The sequence below is a fragment of the Psammomys obesus genome, unplaced genomic scaffold (genome assembly GCF_907164565.1).
Source record: "Psammomys obesus unplaced genomic scaffold, mPsaObe1.curated_primary_1811, whole genome shotgun sequence".
Lineage (NCBI taxonomy): Eukaryota > Metazoa > Chordata > Mammalia > Rodentia > Muridae > Psammomys > Psammomys obesus.
Genome location: NW_026596040.1, coordinates 21803600 through 21821313, shown reverse-complemented (window position 1 = coordinate 21821313; position 17714 = coordinate 21803600). Strand labels below are relative to the sequence as shown.

Here is a 17714-nt window from a genome sequence, read left to right as displayed (position 1 = left end):
GCTATATCTCAGAGGCAGGAAAACAAACAAATTATATTATGTGTTACATAGAGGTAAGCGTTACCGCAAAAAAAAAAAAAAAAAAAAAAAAAAAAAAAAAAAAAAAAAAAAAAAAGAAAGAAAAGAAAAGAAAAGAATTCTGAAGAAGTAGGATGGGGACAGGTGGCTGTGTTCACAGGAAGTGAATGGGCCCTGATTGACAAGGCCAGTTCAGGCTTGAAGGAGGTTAAGGCAGTATACACAGCTTGTCTGCAGAGAGCAAAGGCTACATGGTGATTCTGTGGCTGGTGTGGCTGGGAGAACAGCCATGTAGCCGGTAGCATGGCTCCACCAGGATCCACATGACTTTGGCTCTACTCTTCAAGCAGCTTACTCTGCAAGCAGCTGGGAGAGGCCTTGAGCAGAACTTTGGAAGGCCACATTTGTTGCATTGAGAGTCTGAGATGGCACAGGGCCTCATGGGACAGCTGTAATGGTCAAAGGGGAGACAAGGTAGAGAGCCTCTGTAGCAAAAGGCCTCTAGGTAGCCATGCTGTTTCTGGGAGTGAGAGTTATTCATTCCTACCCAGATGAAGGGGCTGCTGAGTCCAGGTCACTGTTTGACAGAAGTCCAGTCTTCTCATAGCTGTATACTCTATAAGCCATTTACAACCTGGGGCTCCCCAACTTTTCCCCAGAGGGAGGTACCATCTGGCAGGCAAGAAGAGGGCTCGATCCTCTGGACAACTCCTGAATCTCTCCTCTGGGACTCATTCATTCAACAGTACTGGTGAGGCAGCAATTCTATGCCAGCAGGACAAGCAGCAGGGCCAAGAGGCCCCAGAGGCCCTTGGAGGCACTGGAGTCCTGGTGGGGTCACAGATAAGTCTGTGCAGAAATCAGGGACTAGTTGCGGCTCAGGTTCCAGGGGCCAGAAATGGGCCTGGAAATCAGAAGTCTGTGGCTAGTCGAGGCCAAAAAGCCTTCAGGAGGCCTTGCTGGTGAGAGGCTACCATTTGGAAGGAGGAATGGAGGGGAGAGTCCAAGGTCACGTGGGTGCCATCTCAGCCTGACAACAGAGATAGAAACTGGGATCTACACTTCACTGAGTCTTTTTGCTTGGGTGACGGAGAAGGTGATGTTATTTATAAAGGCAGAAAGTCCTTACCATATTTGAGGAACAGAAAGAAGTGCTGTGTGTCTGAGTGTAGGAAGCCACCCAGGGAAAGCGGGGAGATGTTTTGGATATTACCAATCCAAATCTTGAGCCTTGAGTCTCTGCTGGATTATTTAAAACAAAAAACTAAGAACCGATAGTAGCTATAGGAGGCCCTGGGCACAAAGGTTCTGGGTCTGCTGAGTGTTGGAAGTAGAGGTATGATGACATATAAGTCCAAGGGGGCTACCGAGGGAGCCAGGGACTCGAGAGATGGTGCTGGATTCATGGAGATAGAGAGACCTGCAGGAGGAAAGGAAGGGAGAAGGCGGTGAGGATGAGTGTCCATGGTGATGGCATTCCCTGGGATAGGGAGGATGAGGACAATGGAAATAGATGGGCCCCAGAGTTTTGCTCCATCTGGGTTCTGCTGTGACAGCTGTGTGCACACTTGGGACATGGAATAGACGATGGAGGGCAGACACTACGATGAAACTTGGGAAGAGTGAGCAGGCCATCTGTGAGCTGTCACCGTGCAGGTGACCTCTGAAACCAGGAGAGAGGAGAGAGCCTTTGCCTGGAGACTGGACAAAAAAGTAGACCTGAGCAGGGATGAGAGAGGGGACAGGGCCCACTCAGGAATCTTCACAAAAACCCAGAAGAGGGTACGGTCAGCCACATCAAATACTATCCTGAGGACAAGCCAGACAAATACAGCAAATGCCCATTGGCCTTGGCCACACAATCATTGGTGACATTGACAAGGGGTGAGGGGTGAGGGATGAGAGCAGCAGGGGTGATGTTAAGTAACTCCGGTGTGGGATATGGTTTGTCTCTTAGGAAAACAATGAGGGAGGGAATGGGGGCTGAAAGAGGGGACCTCACAGATAGAGCATAGACCCTGCTAGGAGGGCACAGGAACAGCTCTAGTTGGGCATGGAGTGTCTTTCCCAGCAGCCAACCGAGATGTATCCCACCCTCCTCATTCCTGCTTCTAGGACTCAAAACATCTCCATGCCTCCTTCCCCAATGCTGCCCAGAGGATCAGAGGGTCGGGCGGAACTGTGGACTCACACAGGCCAGCTCTGGCTGGCCTTCCCTCTGGAAAGCTCATGTCACCTCTTTGGTGCCACGTAAACTACTCCCATGTGCTTTCTCACTTTCCTGTCACTGGAGCCGTGTAGCTTTTGGTGGTACTTGAGTGAGGAGAGGAGCACTAAGTACAGGAAGCAGAGAAGCGCGGAGCAGGCGTGCTAGGCCCGGTCTCTCTGAGGAGCTGATTGCGGGGCCCACCATGCACACTGCCACAAGCAGGCCCCGTATTCTCTCTGAGCAATCTTTCTTAAGCCTTTTTTCACCAGTATGTTTTTGTGTGTTTGGATGCTTTGCTTGCATATATGCCTATGCACCACATATGTGCCTGGTGCCCGGGGGAGGCTAGAAGAGGGCTTCGGATGGGATTCTGGGAATTGAACCTGGGTCCTCTGGAAGATCAGCCAGCTCCTAGCCACTGACCATCTCTCCAGGCAGCCCTCTCTGGGGCTCACGATGAGTTGGGGAGATGCTGGAGAGAGAGAAAGAGGCAAATAGGCCCACACGTCTCTGAAATGGCTCTCAGCATTTGTCCATCCCTTTCCCTCTCAGTCTCAGCTCCAAGCTCCCCAGCCACTGCATCCCCTATGGAGACAGAGACTCCCAGGGCAGTGGACACCCAGCTCCTGAAGAAGACAGTGGGGACAGAGGCTGCCCAGAGGAAAGGCACAGCTTATCTCTGTGGGTTCTGATTAAAGCCATCTCCATGCTTGCAAGGCAACTTTCCACCTTGAGCTTTCTCCTCAGCCCCTAAGCTGTTATTTATCTCGCAGGCATGATTTCCCTAAGATTATGATTGCTTCCTTACAGAGTCTCTGGTTGTCTGCCAGGCAAACTCCATTTTGCCAGATACATGAGGGGGAGATGGGCAGCTTCAGGGCTTCCTTGCTGCCCCCACAAGCCTGCCTGTCTGTTCCCAGCACCTGCAGTCCCTACTTGGAACCCCTGCCAGCAGGCTCCACTGACTGCACAGCCCAAGCACCTCCTGTCAGGGCAACACACTGCTAGAATAATAATAAATAAAATTAAGTGAAAAGTTTAAAACTCAGCCTCACATGGTAGTGCACGCCTTTATCCCAGCACTTGGGAAGCAGAGGCGGAAGGATAGCTGCTGGGTTTGAAGCCAGCCTGGTCTAAATAGAATTCCAGGACAGCCAAAACTATAAAAGAGATCTCCATCTCAAAAACACACACATATGCAATTTAAACTCATAACAACAAATTATATTGATTATAGATTGATATGGTATATATTTTGTTTATTTGTTTGCTTGTTTGTTTGTTTGAAACAGGGTTTCTGTGTGTAGCTGGCTGTCCTGGAACTCACTCTAAACCAGCCTGGCCTCGAATTCACAGAGATCTGCCTGTCTCTGACTCCCAAGTGCTGGGATTAAAGGCCTGTGCCACCACCACCTCACTAAAATATATTTTTTAAGTTAATGTCACTTTTGTACTTTGTTTAGGGTCTAAAGTTGTTTTATCACATCTATGTATGCATGCAGGTATGACTGTGTGTGTGTGTGTGTGTGTGTGTGTGTGTGTGTGTGTGTGTGTATGCATGTGGGTGTACAGATGCCAGAGTGCACTGTGGAGGTCACAGGACAACTTGCAGGAGCTGGTTCTTTCTTCCCACCATGTGGTTCCCAGGGATTGAACTCACGTTGTGGACATGGCAGGAAACACCCTCAGCCACTGAACTCTACCCGCAGCCCTGATTAGGCCTTTGTAAGATACAGTCTGGCCTTGAGTGCGCTGTGTAGCTGAGACTGGCTCGACTTCTCTCCTCCTGCCTCTGCTTACTGAGCTAGGATTACAGGCACACACTTTTTTGCTTTTGTATTTGCAGTATTGAGTGATTTTTAATTTTTTATGTTACTATGTGTGAATTAAAGGTGCAGTGTGCGGTGATGGGTGTAGAGAGAGAGAGGTCAGATGGTAATTTTTGGCAGTCAGTTCTTCTCTTCTGCTGTGTGTTCTGGGGATCAAACTCAGGCCGTTCGGTGTGAGGAGAGAGCTTTGGTCCACCACACCACCCCTGAGTTATATTTCTTTTGGTGCTAATTCTAGTGGATTTTGCTGATTTTCAGTAGGAAAGAAGAAAGATTTAAATTTCACTGATTTCATCTGTTTCTTGTCGCTCTTTAAAAAAAAAATTTTTTTTTAAGATTCATTTCATTTCGTGTGTATTAATATCTTGCCTGCATGTATGTCTGCACCACATGCGAGCCTAGTGCCCTCAGAGGTCAGGAGAATAACTGTGAGCTAGCATCTGGGCCCTGGGAATCAAGCCCAGTCCTCTGCAAGAACAGGTGCTCTCGACCGCTGAGCCATCTCTTCACCTCCCACTTTTATTTAAAGACTTTATTTTATATTACGTGTGCGAGCGGCTTGCCTGCTTGTCTGCACATGCGTCCCTGGTACATGCTGAGGTCAGAGGACGTTGAATTCTCTAAAACCGACAGGTGGGATTTGCCGTGTGTGTGCTAGGAACAGTAAACGCTCTAAACTACTGCAGCATCTCTCCAAACCCTTCTTGCTACTTTTACAGCTAAACGGAAAGAACTCTTTGGCTATTACACAGCTCTAACCTCCTTTCTGAAAAGATGAGAAGCTGAGGCCCAGGGAAATGGCTGTGCGCTACACAGGCTGCATCCTGGCATAACAATGCTGCCATCTGGTGGTCATCCATAGAAGACGGATTCGTGCTCTTAGCAATTGGGGTTCTTTCAGACAATAGAACTTCAGGATGATCGTTTCTAGGTCCCACCATTTGCCTGCAATTTTCATGATTTCCTCGTTTTTAATTGCTGAGTAGTATTCCATTGTGTAAATACACCACAATTTCTGTATCCATTCCTCAACGGAGGGGCATCTGGGTTGTTTCCAGGTTCTGGCTATTACGGATAAAACTGCTACAAACATGGTTGAGCAAATGTCCTTCTTGTGTACTTGAGCCTCTTTTGGGTATATGCCTAGGAGTGGTATAGCTGGATCTTGAGGTCCCATCCACTTCTCAACTCCCTGCAGATGCTGGTCACCCAAAGCATTCCTCTTCCACTCCACGAATACCATGGAAGGCTGTCTTCACTGAGCCAAGCCTGCAAGAGATGAACTGGTACAATCCATGGCTATAGGCACGGAGGTTAACTCTAGTTCAGCCCATTTCTATTGGTCATTTACTTTCTTGTTTGTTTGTTTGTTTGTTTGTTTCTCAAGACAGGGTTTCTCTGTGTAGTCTTGGCTGTCCTGGAACTCACTCTGTACACCAGGCTGGCCTGGAACTCTCAGAGATCTGCCTGCCTCTTCCTCCCAGAATGCTGGGATTACAGGCCTGCACCACCAAGCCCAGCTTTGAAAAACATGTTCTAGCAGAAGGTGGTTGAAGCCCAGAGGGGAGAAGTGGGTGAAAGGCTGAAATCGGGAAGGGGCGGGGGGGCGGGGGAGAAAAAAAGAAAAGGCTGAAAGCAGGAATGGAGAGTTAGAAACTAAAAGAAGCCAGGGTTGGCTTGGGCAGAGGAAGAGATTGAGAGCATGGGGTGTAGCCATGCTAAACCAAAAGCTGAGGAGATTCCCTGAAGAGACCAGATTCTATCCAGAAAAAAAAAGCCAAGGGTGTGACTAAATGTTACAAAGCAGCTCTGGGAGATGAACACGGGGCCTGTCATATTATTAAACCCTCCACTGAGCAACACCAACCCCTCTTTTTAGTTTCCACAGGCTACAGGAAAAATGGGGCTACTAATTAGGAAAGAGCTCATTCGTGAAGTCTGGTGAGCAGGCAGCCAGGAGCAGTGGTGCTGGGTGGCAGCCATCTTGTATTATCTGCCTCAGAAGCCCATGGACTGCGAAAGCCCAAGCTGACCACAATGTAGCTGTCCTTGAAAAAGAAAAGAAGAAAAGAAAATACCAATGCAAAAACCAATCAACCCTGAAAGAACTTTCAGTGACCCAGCTGACTGCATCCCCGGTTTCCAGGGAACAGGACAAGTCACAGTGTTCCATCACAGGAAGTGAGAATGCTCCAGCAACCGCCAGCATGTTTCCAGCAGGATTCCAGCCAGCTGTCCTTTATATGCTTGGCACAAGAACTGAACAGGCTTAAGAATAGCAGCAGCTTGTCTGGTGCTAAACACTTCATCCTGTGATCCCCTCCGAGGCACAGCATCACAGCAGTTTTCACTAAAAGGCTGAGCTCAAGTCCTTAGTCCCAACATTGCAGACTGAAGCTGTGGAATGGCCACCTCTTGGCTGTGTGCCACAGACACCTAGAAGCCAGACCGACAGGAGGAAAACACATCCCTTCAGTGAGTTCATTTGAGAGTGAGTTAAAGATAACGTAAGCATCCTCATATACTCAGTGTCCCCTGCCACTTCCATCTGCCGCTGCTGGGATATATTTATCAAAGGAAATGACACTGGTACATGTCCTCAGTCTCCTCCGGTCTTGTCTTTGATGTTCATGAATATGACAATTCAAGGAGCATTTTTTGTAGATCTAATTCAGTTCCTCTTGTCTAGGTTGAGGCTATGAGTCCTCTGGAAGACTTCTGTGGTGAGGTGCTCTTGTCATGTCCAACCAGAGGACCCATGACATGATTTCCATGTGCTACGGGCTTTCTCAGTTACTCCTGTTTTCCTTCTGCCATATTCTATTCACCAGGAAGTGAGTCACCCAGCACAGCCTACTATTAGAGGCAGGGTGTTCTACTCAGTGAGCTGATCTTAAATTACTTACAATTCTTTAATTAAAGAAGAACATTGCCGCCCACCCCCACTTTTGAAAGCTAAGTTCCTGGATTTATTTTATGGCCTGGGTTTAGCCACACGCTGATTTTTTTCACTGCTATTACGTTAATTTATTCAGGTGTGAACAAGGTGTGAACAGTGTGCACATGCCCCGCACACTCTTTTGGAGGTCAGAAGACAACTTGTGGGGGTTGAGCTCTCTTTTCACCATGAAGAGTCCCAGGGACTGAAATCAAGTGAGCAGGCTTGGAGGCAGGTGCCTTTACTTGCCGAGCCATCTTGCCAACCCACACCTAATTTAACGTTCTTACACATTTAATGATTCATTCATATTTATTTTTGTGTATGTGCCTACTTATAGGTGCATGTACCACATGAATACACCGTGCATGGAGACCAGAAAAGGGTGTCAAGAGTCCCCGAAACTGGAGTTACAGACATTGTAAACTGCTGTGTGGGTACTGGGAATTGAACCTGGGTCTTTTGCAAGAGCAAGTGCTCTTAACTGTTGAGTCATTTCTCCAGTCCCCACCTCCACCTCCACCCCCAACCTCTCAATTTTACAGATTTTGTGTGTGTGTCTGCATACACTGGAATTAAAGGCAGAAAGTCACCTGCGCCCCAACACCCTCTGGGTACTATGACTGCCAGTCCTTGACAGGAACAGTGCACGGTTTGGAATAAATATCTTCATTTATTTATTTAAATGAGTGCTCCATCTGCATGTGTGCCTGCATGCCAGCAGAGGACACCAGATTCCAGCTGTAACTCCAGAATTGAACTCAGGACCTCTGGACAGTGCTCTTATCTGCTGAGCCGTCTCTCCAGCCCCACCAGCGCATGTTCTTAACCTGAGCCATCTCTCTATCCCATTTGATTATTTTTCTCAACCTTTTTTTTTAAATTTTATGTGCATGGATGTTTTGCCTGAAAACCACCCACGCACATAAAAATTTATGTCTGCACACCATGTTTGTAGTGCCCTCGGAGGCTGGAGAGGCATCAGAGCCCCTGGAACTGAGGCTGCAGACAGTTGTGAGCCATGTCAGTGCTGGAATTGAAAATTGGTCCTTTGAAAGAGTAGCCAGTGCTCTTAACCACTGAGCCATCTCTCCAGCCTCCTTTTAGGTAAAAGTGTATGTATCCAGACCAGGCAGTATCATCCAACAAAGGAATGTGGAATGGCTACATACCACAAAGTGGATGAATCTCAGAATACCATGCTACCTGGATATGGCAGGGCACTCCAGTGATCCCACCTCTGAGGGGGCCAAGCAGAATCCAGGCCAGCCTGGGCTACATACAGTCCTGTCCCCCAAATCAAAACGAAACGAAGTAAAACTCAGGAATCAACAGTTTGACAATGGGCTTGAGAGAACTCAGCACTTAAGTGTGCTTATTGCTCTTCCAGAGGACCAGAGTTCGGTCCCCAGTACCCAGGTCAAGTAGCTCACAACTACTTGTAGCTCCAGCTACAGGCCAGCAACTTCCTCCCCACTGCACATAGATGGTCCTAGAATTCACACATGAATTTAAAACAGAAAGATAACTAAAATATCTTTGCCAGTGTTCCAGGGGGATTTTATCTGAAACAGGGACTCACTCTGTGAACCTGAATACAGAGCTCTGCTCTGCCTCCCAGAGTGCTGAGGTTATAGGCGTGCTCCCACACCTGGCTGTTTTTGAGGCAGGTTTCAGACTGTAACCCAGGATAGCCCCAATTGCATGGCAACCTACAGGGGTGTCACCAACAGCAGTTCTGCCAAATTACTGGTAGTGCATGCCTTTAATTCCAGCACTCAGGGAGGCAGAGGCAGGCGGATCGCTTTGAGTTCGAGGTCAGCCTGGTCTACAAAAGCGAGTTCAGGATAGCCAAAAAGAACTCAGCACATTGGAATGGGGGAGCAAAGCACTGGAGATGGCTCAGTGGCTAAGAGCACTGGCTGCTCTTCCAAAGGACCTGGGTTCAAATTCCACCACCCACATGGCAGCTCATAACTGTAACTCCAGTTCCAGGGCATCCAACACACTCATATGGTAAATAAAACACCAATGCACATCAAAACAAAACCTCAGTTCAGTTCATGGGCATGCATGGTGGCACACACCCTTAAGCCCTGAACTCTAAGAAGGCAGACACAGTAGGATCTATGTTGGGTTCCAGGACAGCCAGGAATACAAAATGAGACCTATCCCAAAGAAACTTAAAAAAGCAAACCCTCCTAAGAGGGTACACTCAGTATCCTCTGATAAGTGTCCTTGGAGCTAGATGCAAGCTTCCAGAAAGCGAGAACCGTTATCTTCTTATTGCTGATGAAAATAGGACTTGGTGTGTATTTGTGGGGTGACTGATTCTTAGGTACTTTATGTACCAATGTGGAACAACCTCCAAGAACAGCTAAGGAAAGCAAGGCAAGGAACATAAGTGCAAGCTACTCATCTTGCACAGCCGGTGTGGGGGGTGGGGGGAGAAACACACCCACACAGGTTTAAATATGGCTCCAGTCTGGAAGGCTCTTCTGCTCAGGCTACACTTGGATAACAGTTGCCCCCTGCTCTGGCCCTTTTAAGAAAACTGGCAGCTGCATCGTACTGGTATAAGCCTTCATGCCAGCTACTTAGGAGACAGAGGCAGGAAGATCTCTATCAAGTTTTGAGACCAGCCTGGTCTACAGAACTAGTTTCAGGTCAGCCAGAGCTACACAGTACATAGCTCTGTAATCCCAGCCAGTCAAGAGAATTGCTTAAATTTGAGGACTGGCTACAGTGAAACCAGTCTCAAAAGAACTACTGGTCTGGCTTTTAGTGTTTGGTTAGCTTGGACTAGTGGCAGCTGCTCCAATCAAGAGGCACAGGGGCAGCTGCAGGGGCGGCAGCTAGTGGGGTATAACGCTCCCAATGAGTTTACCCCTCAATCCGAAGGCTCTTCTCAATGGGCTGACAGAAAAGCCAGTGATGGTTAAAATTTAAGTAGGGAATGGAATACAAGGGCTACCTGGCCTCTGTAGATGGCTACAGCTTGCAAATACAGAATACACAGATGGGGATTGTCTGGACATCTGGGTGAAGTTCTAGTAAGGTACTGCTCTTTAGGTCAGACGAGTGGAAGAGGAAGATGGGAAAATGAGAGAATAACATCTTTGGGGAATTTTATGTAAACAATAAAGGTTTAAAAAAAAAACAGAACACTGGTCTGTTTAGATAATCCAAACAGCTCCACCCTTTGGTATCTTGACACAGACTTGCTAGGTAACCCTGACTGCCCTGGAAACTCCCAATGTAGACCACACTGGCTTCCAATTTGTGATCTGCTGGCTCCTGCCTGCTGGGCTTCGGGGTTGTCCCATGATGCCCGAGTCTCCAAGGCAATGGTCTGATGAGACTGGCTGGCCTACTAATGCCACTGTGCTGCAGCCTTAGTGTCTCATCTCCTCAGATTCCCTTCCCAAACACCAAGTTTGCAGAACCCAGGCTTGCCCAGCCTACACCAGAACTGGGCCATGCCCCTAGATAGTAGCCTTCACATCCTCTCAATCAATATACTGTTTGCCTTATTGTGTCCCCAGGTGACAAACACCAGAACTGCTGGGCATGGTGGGACAGCCTTTAATGTCAGCACCTGGGAGGCAGCCTCATCTACAACGTGAATTAAAGGGCAGCCAGGGCTGTATAGAGATCCTGTCTCAAACACCAGAAACAAAATAGCTTACACAAAGCAATTTATTAACAGAAAATAACTTGAGAAGCCCTGTTCACAGACGGCGACCACGACGACCTCCCTTCCTTCGAGTGCTGTCAGAGGGAATGGGGGTGACATCCTCTGTGAGAAGAAAAAATGTCATTGTAGCGACATGACATGAAGATACAGGCCTCCCCCGGCAACTAGCAGATTTCATTCTTTCCCAAATGTATAACCCCAGTGGTCAACAAGCAAGGGCCCACCTGCCATCCCAAATCACTTTCAGAAGGGTCAGCAGGCTCTGAGAAGGTTCACAAACAGAGGTGAGGGACACCAAGTTCCTGACTCAGCCTAGTAGAAAGTGCTCCTACACTGAGCAACAGTGGCTGTTTGCTCTATTTTAGGCTGTGGGGCCAAGAGCAAAACTGCTATCAAGGGCCAGAAGGTGACGGATGTGAGGGCAATCAAGGGGAGCCATTCTTCTTCATCTAGATGGCCCCAAGGGGAACGCTCTACTAACATTTAAAGCAGAGACAAAAGGCTGCTGAAACCATTCAGAAATGCTTTTAAGCTTTCCCAACACAGACAGGGAAAAAATGATACCACAGTTACGGAGATGAACTCTCACAATGCTTTATAGGTTCCTATAAAAGTAACCAAACAAACCCAAGTGTTAGCTAGAGGGGGCACTTACCAATCCGTCCAATCTTCATCCCTGAGCGAGCAAGAGCTCTGAGGGCTGACTGGGCTCCAGGTCCAGGGGTCTTGGTTCTAGAAAATGAAGAATTGTTGACCAAGTCAGTTGGAAATTTTTCTAGAACTCATATGGTTTTAACTCACTTCTGAATGGGGGAAGGCTACAAACAACCACATCTCTGTGATGTGGCCATATAATACAATTTTTAAAGTCTTTGTGGGCCACTATGGTTTTCTTATACTACACAATCCCACAACACAAAATCCTTTTCAAAACTGTTAAGTGCTAGAGAGATGGCTCAATAGTTATGCACATGCTACACACAGGCAATATACTCATCTAATTTTTTTCTACCTTTTATTTGGAGGGGGGGCACATAAATATGTTGGGATTAAAGGCGCGCTACACCTGCAAATCCTTAATAAAAAGGGGATGTGCAAAACACCCCTCTCTTGGCCTGTGGCCATCTAGTTATGTACTCAGCCTGGCTAAGCTCCTATTGTCTCTCCATGCTGTGATTCCTCATTTGTAGCTGCTGCATTCAATGTCACTTCTTCATGGACTAAAGTCCTTGCTTTGTTCCATTAAGACATGAGATCCAGTGAGGCTCCATCCACCCTTGCCTCTTTTATCACACCTCATGCCATTCACTCCTTCAACGCCCACCTTCCTGCCAACCTCAAGTTTCTCCCGTCACATCTCTATCTGAACTGTGCACCCCAGCTCACCATTTAAGCATCAGTGTTTGGGTTAGGTTGGCCTCAAACTCATTATGCAGCCAATAACTAAACTGAAACTCTTGATCCTCCTGCCTCTATTTCCTGGGGCAACAAACGTAGCACCACAACCAGACTAGGTGGTCCTGGGATACGAAGGGTCTCACTACTGTGTCTACATCTCCATCCCAGGCCTTAGTTTAAGTCACCCCTACCAACTCCACACTTTGCTTCCTAGTATATGCCATAAAATGAAGCCATTTAACCTTCTGCATGTTGATTAAGGTCTAGCTTTCCCTGAAAGGTGAGGGGCCACACAAGGAGGCCATCCAGTCTTGCTTAGTACCTGGTATGCAGTGATTAGTCAATAAACACGAGGACAAATTATTTTGTTTTTGAGGCAGGGGATCACTGTGTAGCCCAGTCTAGTTCCAAGGTCTAGACTCTGCGCGTGCACGCACACACCTAAGATAATCTCACTCCACAACATTAAATCAAATCTCAAATCTCAAATCCACCCACAATCTTCTGTACCTGTTTCCCCCCGTGGCCCGGAGTTTGATGTGCAGGGCAGTGATGCCCAGCTCCTTGCACCTCTGGGCCACATCCTGGGCAGCCAACATGGCTGCATATGGAGAGGACTCATCTCTGTCGGCCTTTACCTTCATTCCACCAGTCACTCGGCAAATGGTTTCCCTAGGGGCAAAAGCAGAACCATGCCTTCATTTTCCAACAAGGATGAACGGGACACTTATTGAATCCCCAATAAGCACAGTATGGCTGGTTAACTTGAGCATGTTGAGCATATATCCTGCTTATAAGCTGTTATAAGCAGGATACATGCTCCGTTATAAGCTGTGTTTTCAGGGACTCAAAGGCAAATTCCTTTGTGCCCAGCAAACACAAAGCCCTGGGTTCACTTTGCAATGCTACATAAAATCACAGCAAAGGGATAGAGAAGGGAGGAACACCAGAAGTTCAAATTTATCTTCAGCTCCATGAAACAATGTGTGCTTTCTCTCATAATTCGGGGCAAAGTAAAAAACAAACAATAATTCTTTAGAGTGACCCTATAAACTGCTATACCCATTCCTCCCTGCCTAGGCCCTTTAGGGTTGGTTTTATGCCTTTCTGCCCAAGTACTTACTTGCCAGAAAGATCAGTAACATGGACAAAGGTATCATTGAAGGATGCAAAGATGTGGCAGACCCCAAATACATTCTCTCCTTCAGCCACTTGGGGTCCAAGGCTGATGACTTGTTCTTCCTTCTTTTCCTTCCCCTTTCGAGGTGCCATGTCTAAGTGGAAGGAGAACCTCAATGTTAACAGGCAATAGTAGTTTTGAGCAGCACCTCAAGTGCATCAGTTTTTCCTTATCCACTAAAGGGAAACCCAAGTTTTGTTCTTTTGGCTCCCTAGCATCCTGTCTTTTGAACTTGGTGTTTACCAGATCTTAACCAGAAAGGAAGGTGTCATAAGAGACCATTTCTCAAAAGCTCAAAGCACCTTTTGGATGAGCTGTGGTTCCAGCAATAGACTACATGCATCTCTAAAGTTCATAAGTAGCTGTCCAAAACAGACAATGCAGGACTCTGGCCCAAGTTTAACTTACAACCCTCTTCTCCCCTTTACTTAAGCTTGGAAGTTCATTTGTCCAAGATGACACCACAGGCAGTTGGATAGCAGAGACCACAACTAGGTTAGGTGATTCTTTGTCCACAAACAATACTTAAAACCTACGTTTTCTGGGCCCCAGACTCCTTTCAGTTTAGGCACAAAGCAAGAAACATCAAAAAATTCTCAGCTTATCCTTGCCATCACAGCCTTCAAAGCCTCATCTCCTACACTCAATATCCCAACAGATGACCACCTCAACACACCCAAAAGACCTGACAGCCCAACAAATCTTCAGTAGCAAACATTAAAAGCACTATCACGGCAAGATGTGATGGTGTGCAACTTTAACCACAGCACTTGGGAACCAGAGGCAGGAGGATCTGAGTTGCTATGTTGGACAGCCTGGTCTACATAGCAAGTCCCAGGATAGCCAGGCCCTTCCAGGAAGTCTAGTGGAAAAAATATCCATGTCTACAATCCACTATTCAGATCAACTTACTTTAGCAGTCACAGGACCTAGGGAAAAGACAAGCAAGGAGACTAGTTTTTTTTTCTTCCCCCAAGCAGGTCTTTGACCAACCTGAAGCTAAGTGCCAGATAAAAACCACCACCATTTTCAGAAGAAACTAGTATTGAGCGGCACCTCAAGTGAAATCAGTCTATCTCCTAGCAGCTAAGAAAACAGGACGGTCTGTCCTGGATGATACTGTGCCAAAGCCTGTCTTGTATTCTCCTCTTCAAAAACCACCACAGGCCTTAAAAGTAGGTTTCAAGTGTACCTGAGATCTGTCTAGTGACTTACCCATACATACACTATCTGGGGCCCAAATGCCAGAAGCACAAGGGTAGGTCAAGGATGTATAGACACCTCTCCTTACCCTCAAAGTAGGATAAGAAACAGTGGAGCACCCCGACAGGTAACATGTCCGACTCAAGGGGGAAACCATCATGGACCAGAAGCACTCCACACAAGGACGGGGCTTTCTGACAACCTTTTAATTTTCGATTTACAGAGCTGGCTGGTACGAATCCTACTCGTGTTTTTCACGTGGGAGAAGCGAGGTTCGGTGCCGGGCTACGACTGCACATTAGCAGTCTGATGGGGTGCAGGCTACGACCCACCCGCTCCCCGGAACACTGCGCGACGGCTGCGGTGAGAGGGCAAGGCCCAGGGCAGGCCGCCCAACCCAATCCTACTTCAGACAGTCCCATGTCAGGCCAGATGGTCGCCTCAGGGACAAGGCGCAGCCCTGGGCCCCGACGGCTCGGGCTCGCGACCGACCCTACCACGCACTTGGCTCGGCTACCGCGCAAACACCCCGCTGACGCCCCTAGCCAGAGGATGCCGCAAGATTCTCGGCGCCCGGGCCTCCTTACTTCAACGTCGTCGTCAGACTCCTCCACCGGAAAGAGAGAGGAGGAAGAGGCGGGCAGACGGGTAACTTCCGTGTCCCGGAAGTGTACCTCTGAGGTCACGGAGCGAGGCCGGCTCCCGGAAGAAGACTTTATCGCGGTTTCCAAGGAGGCTATAACCGCCGGTGAAGAAGCAGGCTTATTAAAGGACCCGGGTGCTGCGTCTTGCTCTGACCGGATCTGCCTGTGAGCCTGCAGGGAACGGACACGCGCGGGAGAGGAGTCTGTACTCCAGGTCTCGGTTGCCGCAGCTAGACGGACTTCCGAGATCAGGACCTCGGGCCAGGCAGCCTGGAAGCGACAGCGCACCTCGTGGTGTGGAGGGGAATAACAACAACAAACGATCTTGTCCTGCCCTGTAGCCCAGTTTCAATACTTTCCTGCTACTCTGCACTAAGCATCTTATATTCAGTGCTTCAGGTAATTCTCACAGCTAACTAGATTAGTTTTAATTTCTGTTGGATACATAGGTGTATGAAATGAGACCACATGTGTGTTGCCACTTTGGGGTTATGACATAAAATCCCTATATTTAATAGTCTCATTTTCACATATCCATCTAATAAAAATATTGCACGACCTTGAAAAATAGGAAGACTTTGCCGATGGAAATGCAGAGAAAGGGGGAGAAGTATACCTTCTAGAACTTGAAAAAAGTACAAAGCCTGGCATGATACACACATCCCCCAGCACTCAGGGATGAAGAGGCAGGCAGATCTCCGTGAATTCTAGGCCAGTATGGTATACAAAGTAAGAACAGGACAGCCAAGGCTACACAGGGAAATCCTGTCTCGGAAAAAAAAAAAAAGTACAATATACACACATATTCATTGGCATGTATATACAGCCATAGATTCATAATGCAGGGCATGGCAAACAGAGCTACATGTACACAAACATATATACATATAGCTATATAATAACTTGGGCGTGGTGGCACACCCATTTAGTCCCAGCACTCGGAAGACAGAAGTAGGCAGATCTCTTGTGAGTTCCAGACCAGCCTGGTCTACAAAGTGAGTTTCAGGACAGCCAGGACTTTTGCACAAAGAAAAAGGTGATGATGACAATGATGACATTTATATATTGTATATAGCTCTTTCTGTACTGGAATTGATACCATCATGAAAAACATTAGCTAAATTTAGGATTTTTTTTTTTTTTTTGAGACAGGGTTTATCTGTGTAGCCTTGGCTGTCCTGGACTCGCTTTGTAGACCAGGCTGGCCTCAAACTCACAGAGAGCCACCTGCCTCTGCCTCCCTAAGTGCTGGGATAGAAGCATGTGCCACCACACACACCTGGCTGAATTTTTTATTCTTTTGAGACAAGGTCTCACTGTCACCCTAACTAGCCTGGAACTTGCTATGTAGACCAGGCTGCCCAGAAACTCACAGAGATCCCACCTGCCTCTGCCCCTAGACCAATATGATCAAAGGTGTGTGTCACCATGCCAGGAGGAAATTTTTCTTAAAAAAAAAAAAAAAAAAAAAAGTATTGATTTATTTCACTTTAAAAAATAAAAAAGCTACAGCCAGGTGGTGGTGGTGCACACCTTTAATCCCATCACTTGGGAGGCAGAGGCAGGCAGTTCTCTGAGTTCAAGGCCAGCCTGGTCTACAGCATGAGTTGTGGGACAACCAAGGCTATGTAGAGAAACCCTGTCATGGAAAAACAAAAACAAAAGCTACAGAAAACATATAAAACAGACACCCTAAGATAATGGAACAAGAAAGAAAGGTGGAGGGGGAGAAGTCAGGTGTGGTGGCAAATGCCTTTAATTCCAGCACTTGGATGGTTTTCCTCCATGTATGTCTGTGTATCACTTGTGTGCCTGGTGCCCCACAGAGGCCAGAAGATGGTGTCAGATCCCTTGGAGTTACAGTCAGTTGTGAGCCATCATGTGGGTGGTGGGACTCAAACCTGGGTCCTACGGAAGAGCAGTCAGTGCTTTTAACTGCTAAGCAGTTTCTCCAGCCCCCTAATTCCAGCACTTGGGAGGTAAAGGCAAGCAGATCTCTATAAATTCAAGGCTAGTCTGGTCTACATAGTGAGTTCTAGGATAGACAGAGGTACCCTGTCTCCAGAAAAGAAAAAGAAAAGAAAGAAAAATAATCTTATTATTTTAAAAAATATTTATTTGTTTGTTTATTTATTGTGTATGCAATGTTCTGCCTGCATATACACCTGCATGCCAGAAGAGGGCACCAGATCTCATTATAGATGGTTGTGAGCCACCCATGTGGTTGCTGGGATTGAACTCAGGACTTTTGGGAGAGCAGCCAGTGCTCTTAAACTCTGAGCCATCTCTCCAGGCCAGTCTTACTATTTTTGTTATTACTGACTCATGCTGATCTTCCAAATATGACTTAGGGATATACATATGGGAAAGGACTTGGGGGAAGGAGACAAAGTCTTCCTTCTCCCAGGCTAGCCTTGGATTGGCTACATGGCTGAAGATAAGCATTAACTCCTGACTCTTGGCCTCTACCGGCTAAGTGCTGGGATTGTAGATACACACCATCATTCATGGTTTTATTTTTTTCTCCTTTTTTTCTTGTTTTTGTTTTTTGCTTGTTTTTGAGACAGGATCTTATGTAGTCTAGGCTGGTATAGAACT

The 17714-nt window shown here is 47.2% G+C and overlaps 1 protein-coding gene and 1 pseudogene across 2 annotated transcripts; one reads left to right on the top strand and one right to left on the bottom strand.

Annotated features, from left to right (window-relative positions):
- The first annotated feature begins 9701 nt into the window (after window positions 1-9701).
- LOC129688104 (small nuclear ribonucleoprotein F-like) lies at window positions 9702-10093 on the top strand (annotated as a pseudogene).
- Window positions 10094-10675: 582 nt separating this feature from the next.
- On the bottom strand, window positions 10676-15134 carry Rps14 (ribosomal protein S14). Of its 2 annotated transcripts, none has more exons than XM_055622844.1 (5): window positions 15060-15134; window positions 13213-13363; window positions 12600-12761; window positions 11347-11423; window positions 10676-10793 (listed from the first exon to the last, which is right to left on the bottom strand). In XM_055622844.1, the coding sequence occupies exons 2-5, from the start codon at window positions 13359-13361 to the stop codon at window positions 10726-10728; spliced, it is 456 nt and encodes a 151-aa protein (XP_055478819.1). In that variant the 5' UTR covers window positions 13362-13363; window positions 15060-15134; the 3' UTR covers window positions 10676-10725. The 2 variants fall into 2 exon arrangements, with proteins under 2 accessions (XP_055478819.1, XP_055478820.1); XM_055622845.1 differs by lacking the exon at window positions 15060-15134 and adding an exon at window positions 14977-15053.
- Window positions 15135-17714: the final 2580 nt, after the last annotated feature.

Bases quoted from the DNA above. Each gene is read 5' to 3' on its own strand.
- Rps14 (XM_055622844.1), bottom strand. From the start codon at position 13,361: ATGGCACCTCGAAAGGGGAAGGAAAAGAAGGAAGAACAAGTCATCAGC. The intron at 12,762-13,212 runs GTAAGTACTTGG...TTTTGCCCCTAG, and splicing joins GTTACTGATCTTTCTGGCAA to GGAAACCATTTGCCGAGTGA. The intron at 11,424-12,599 runs GTACAGAAGATT...TTCATTTTCTAG, and splicing joins CGGGCCACGGGGGGAAACAG to AACCAAGACCCCTGGACCTG.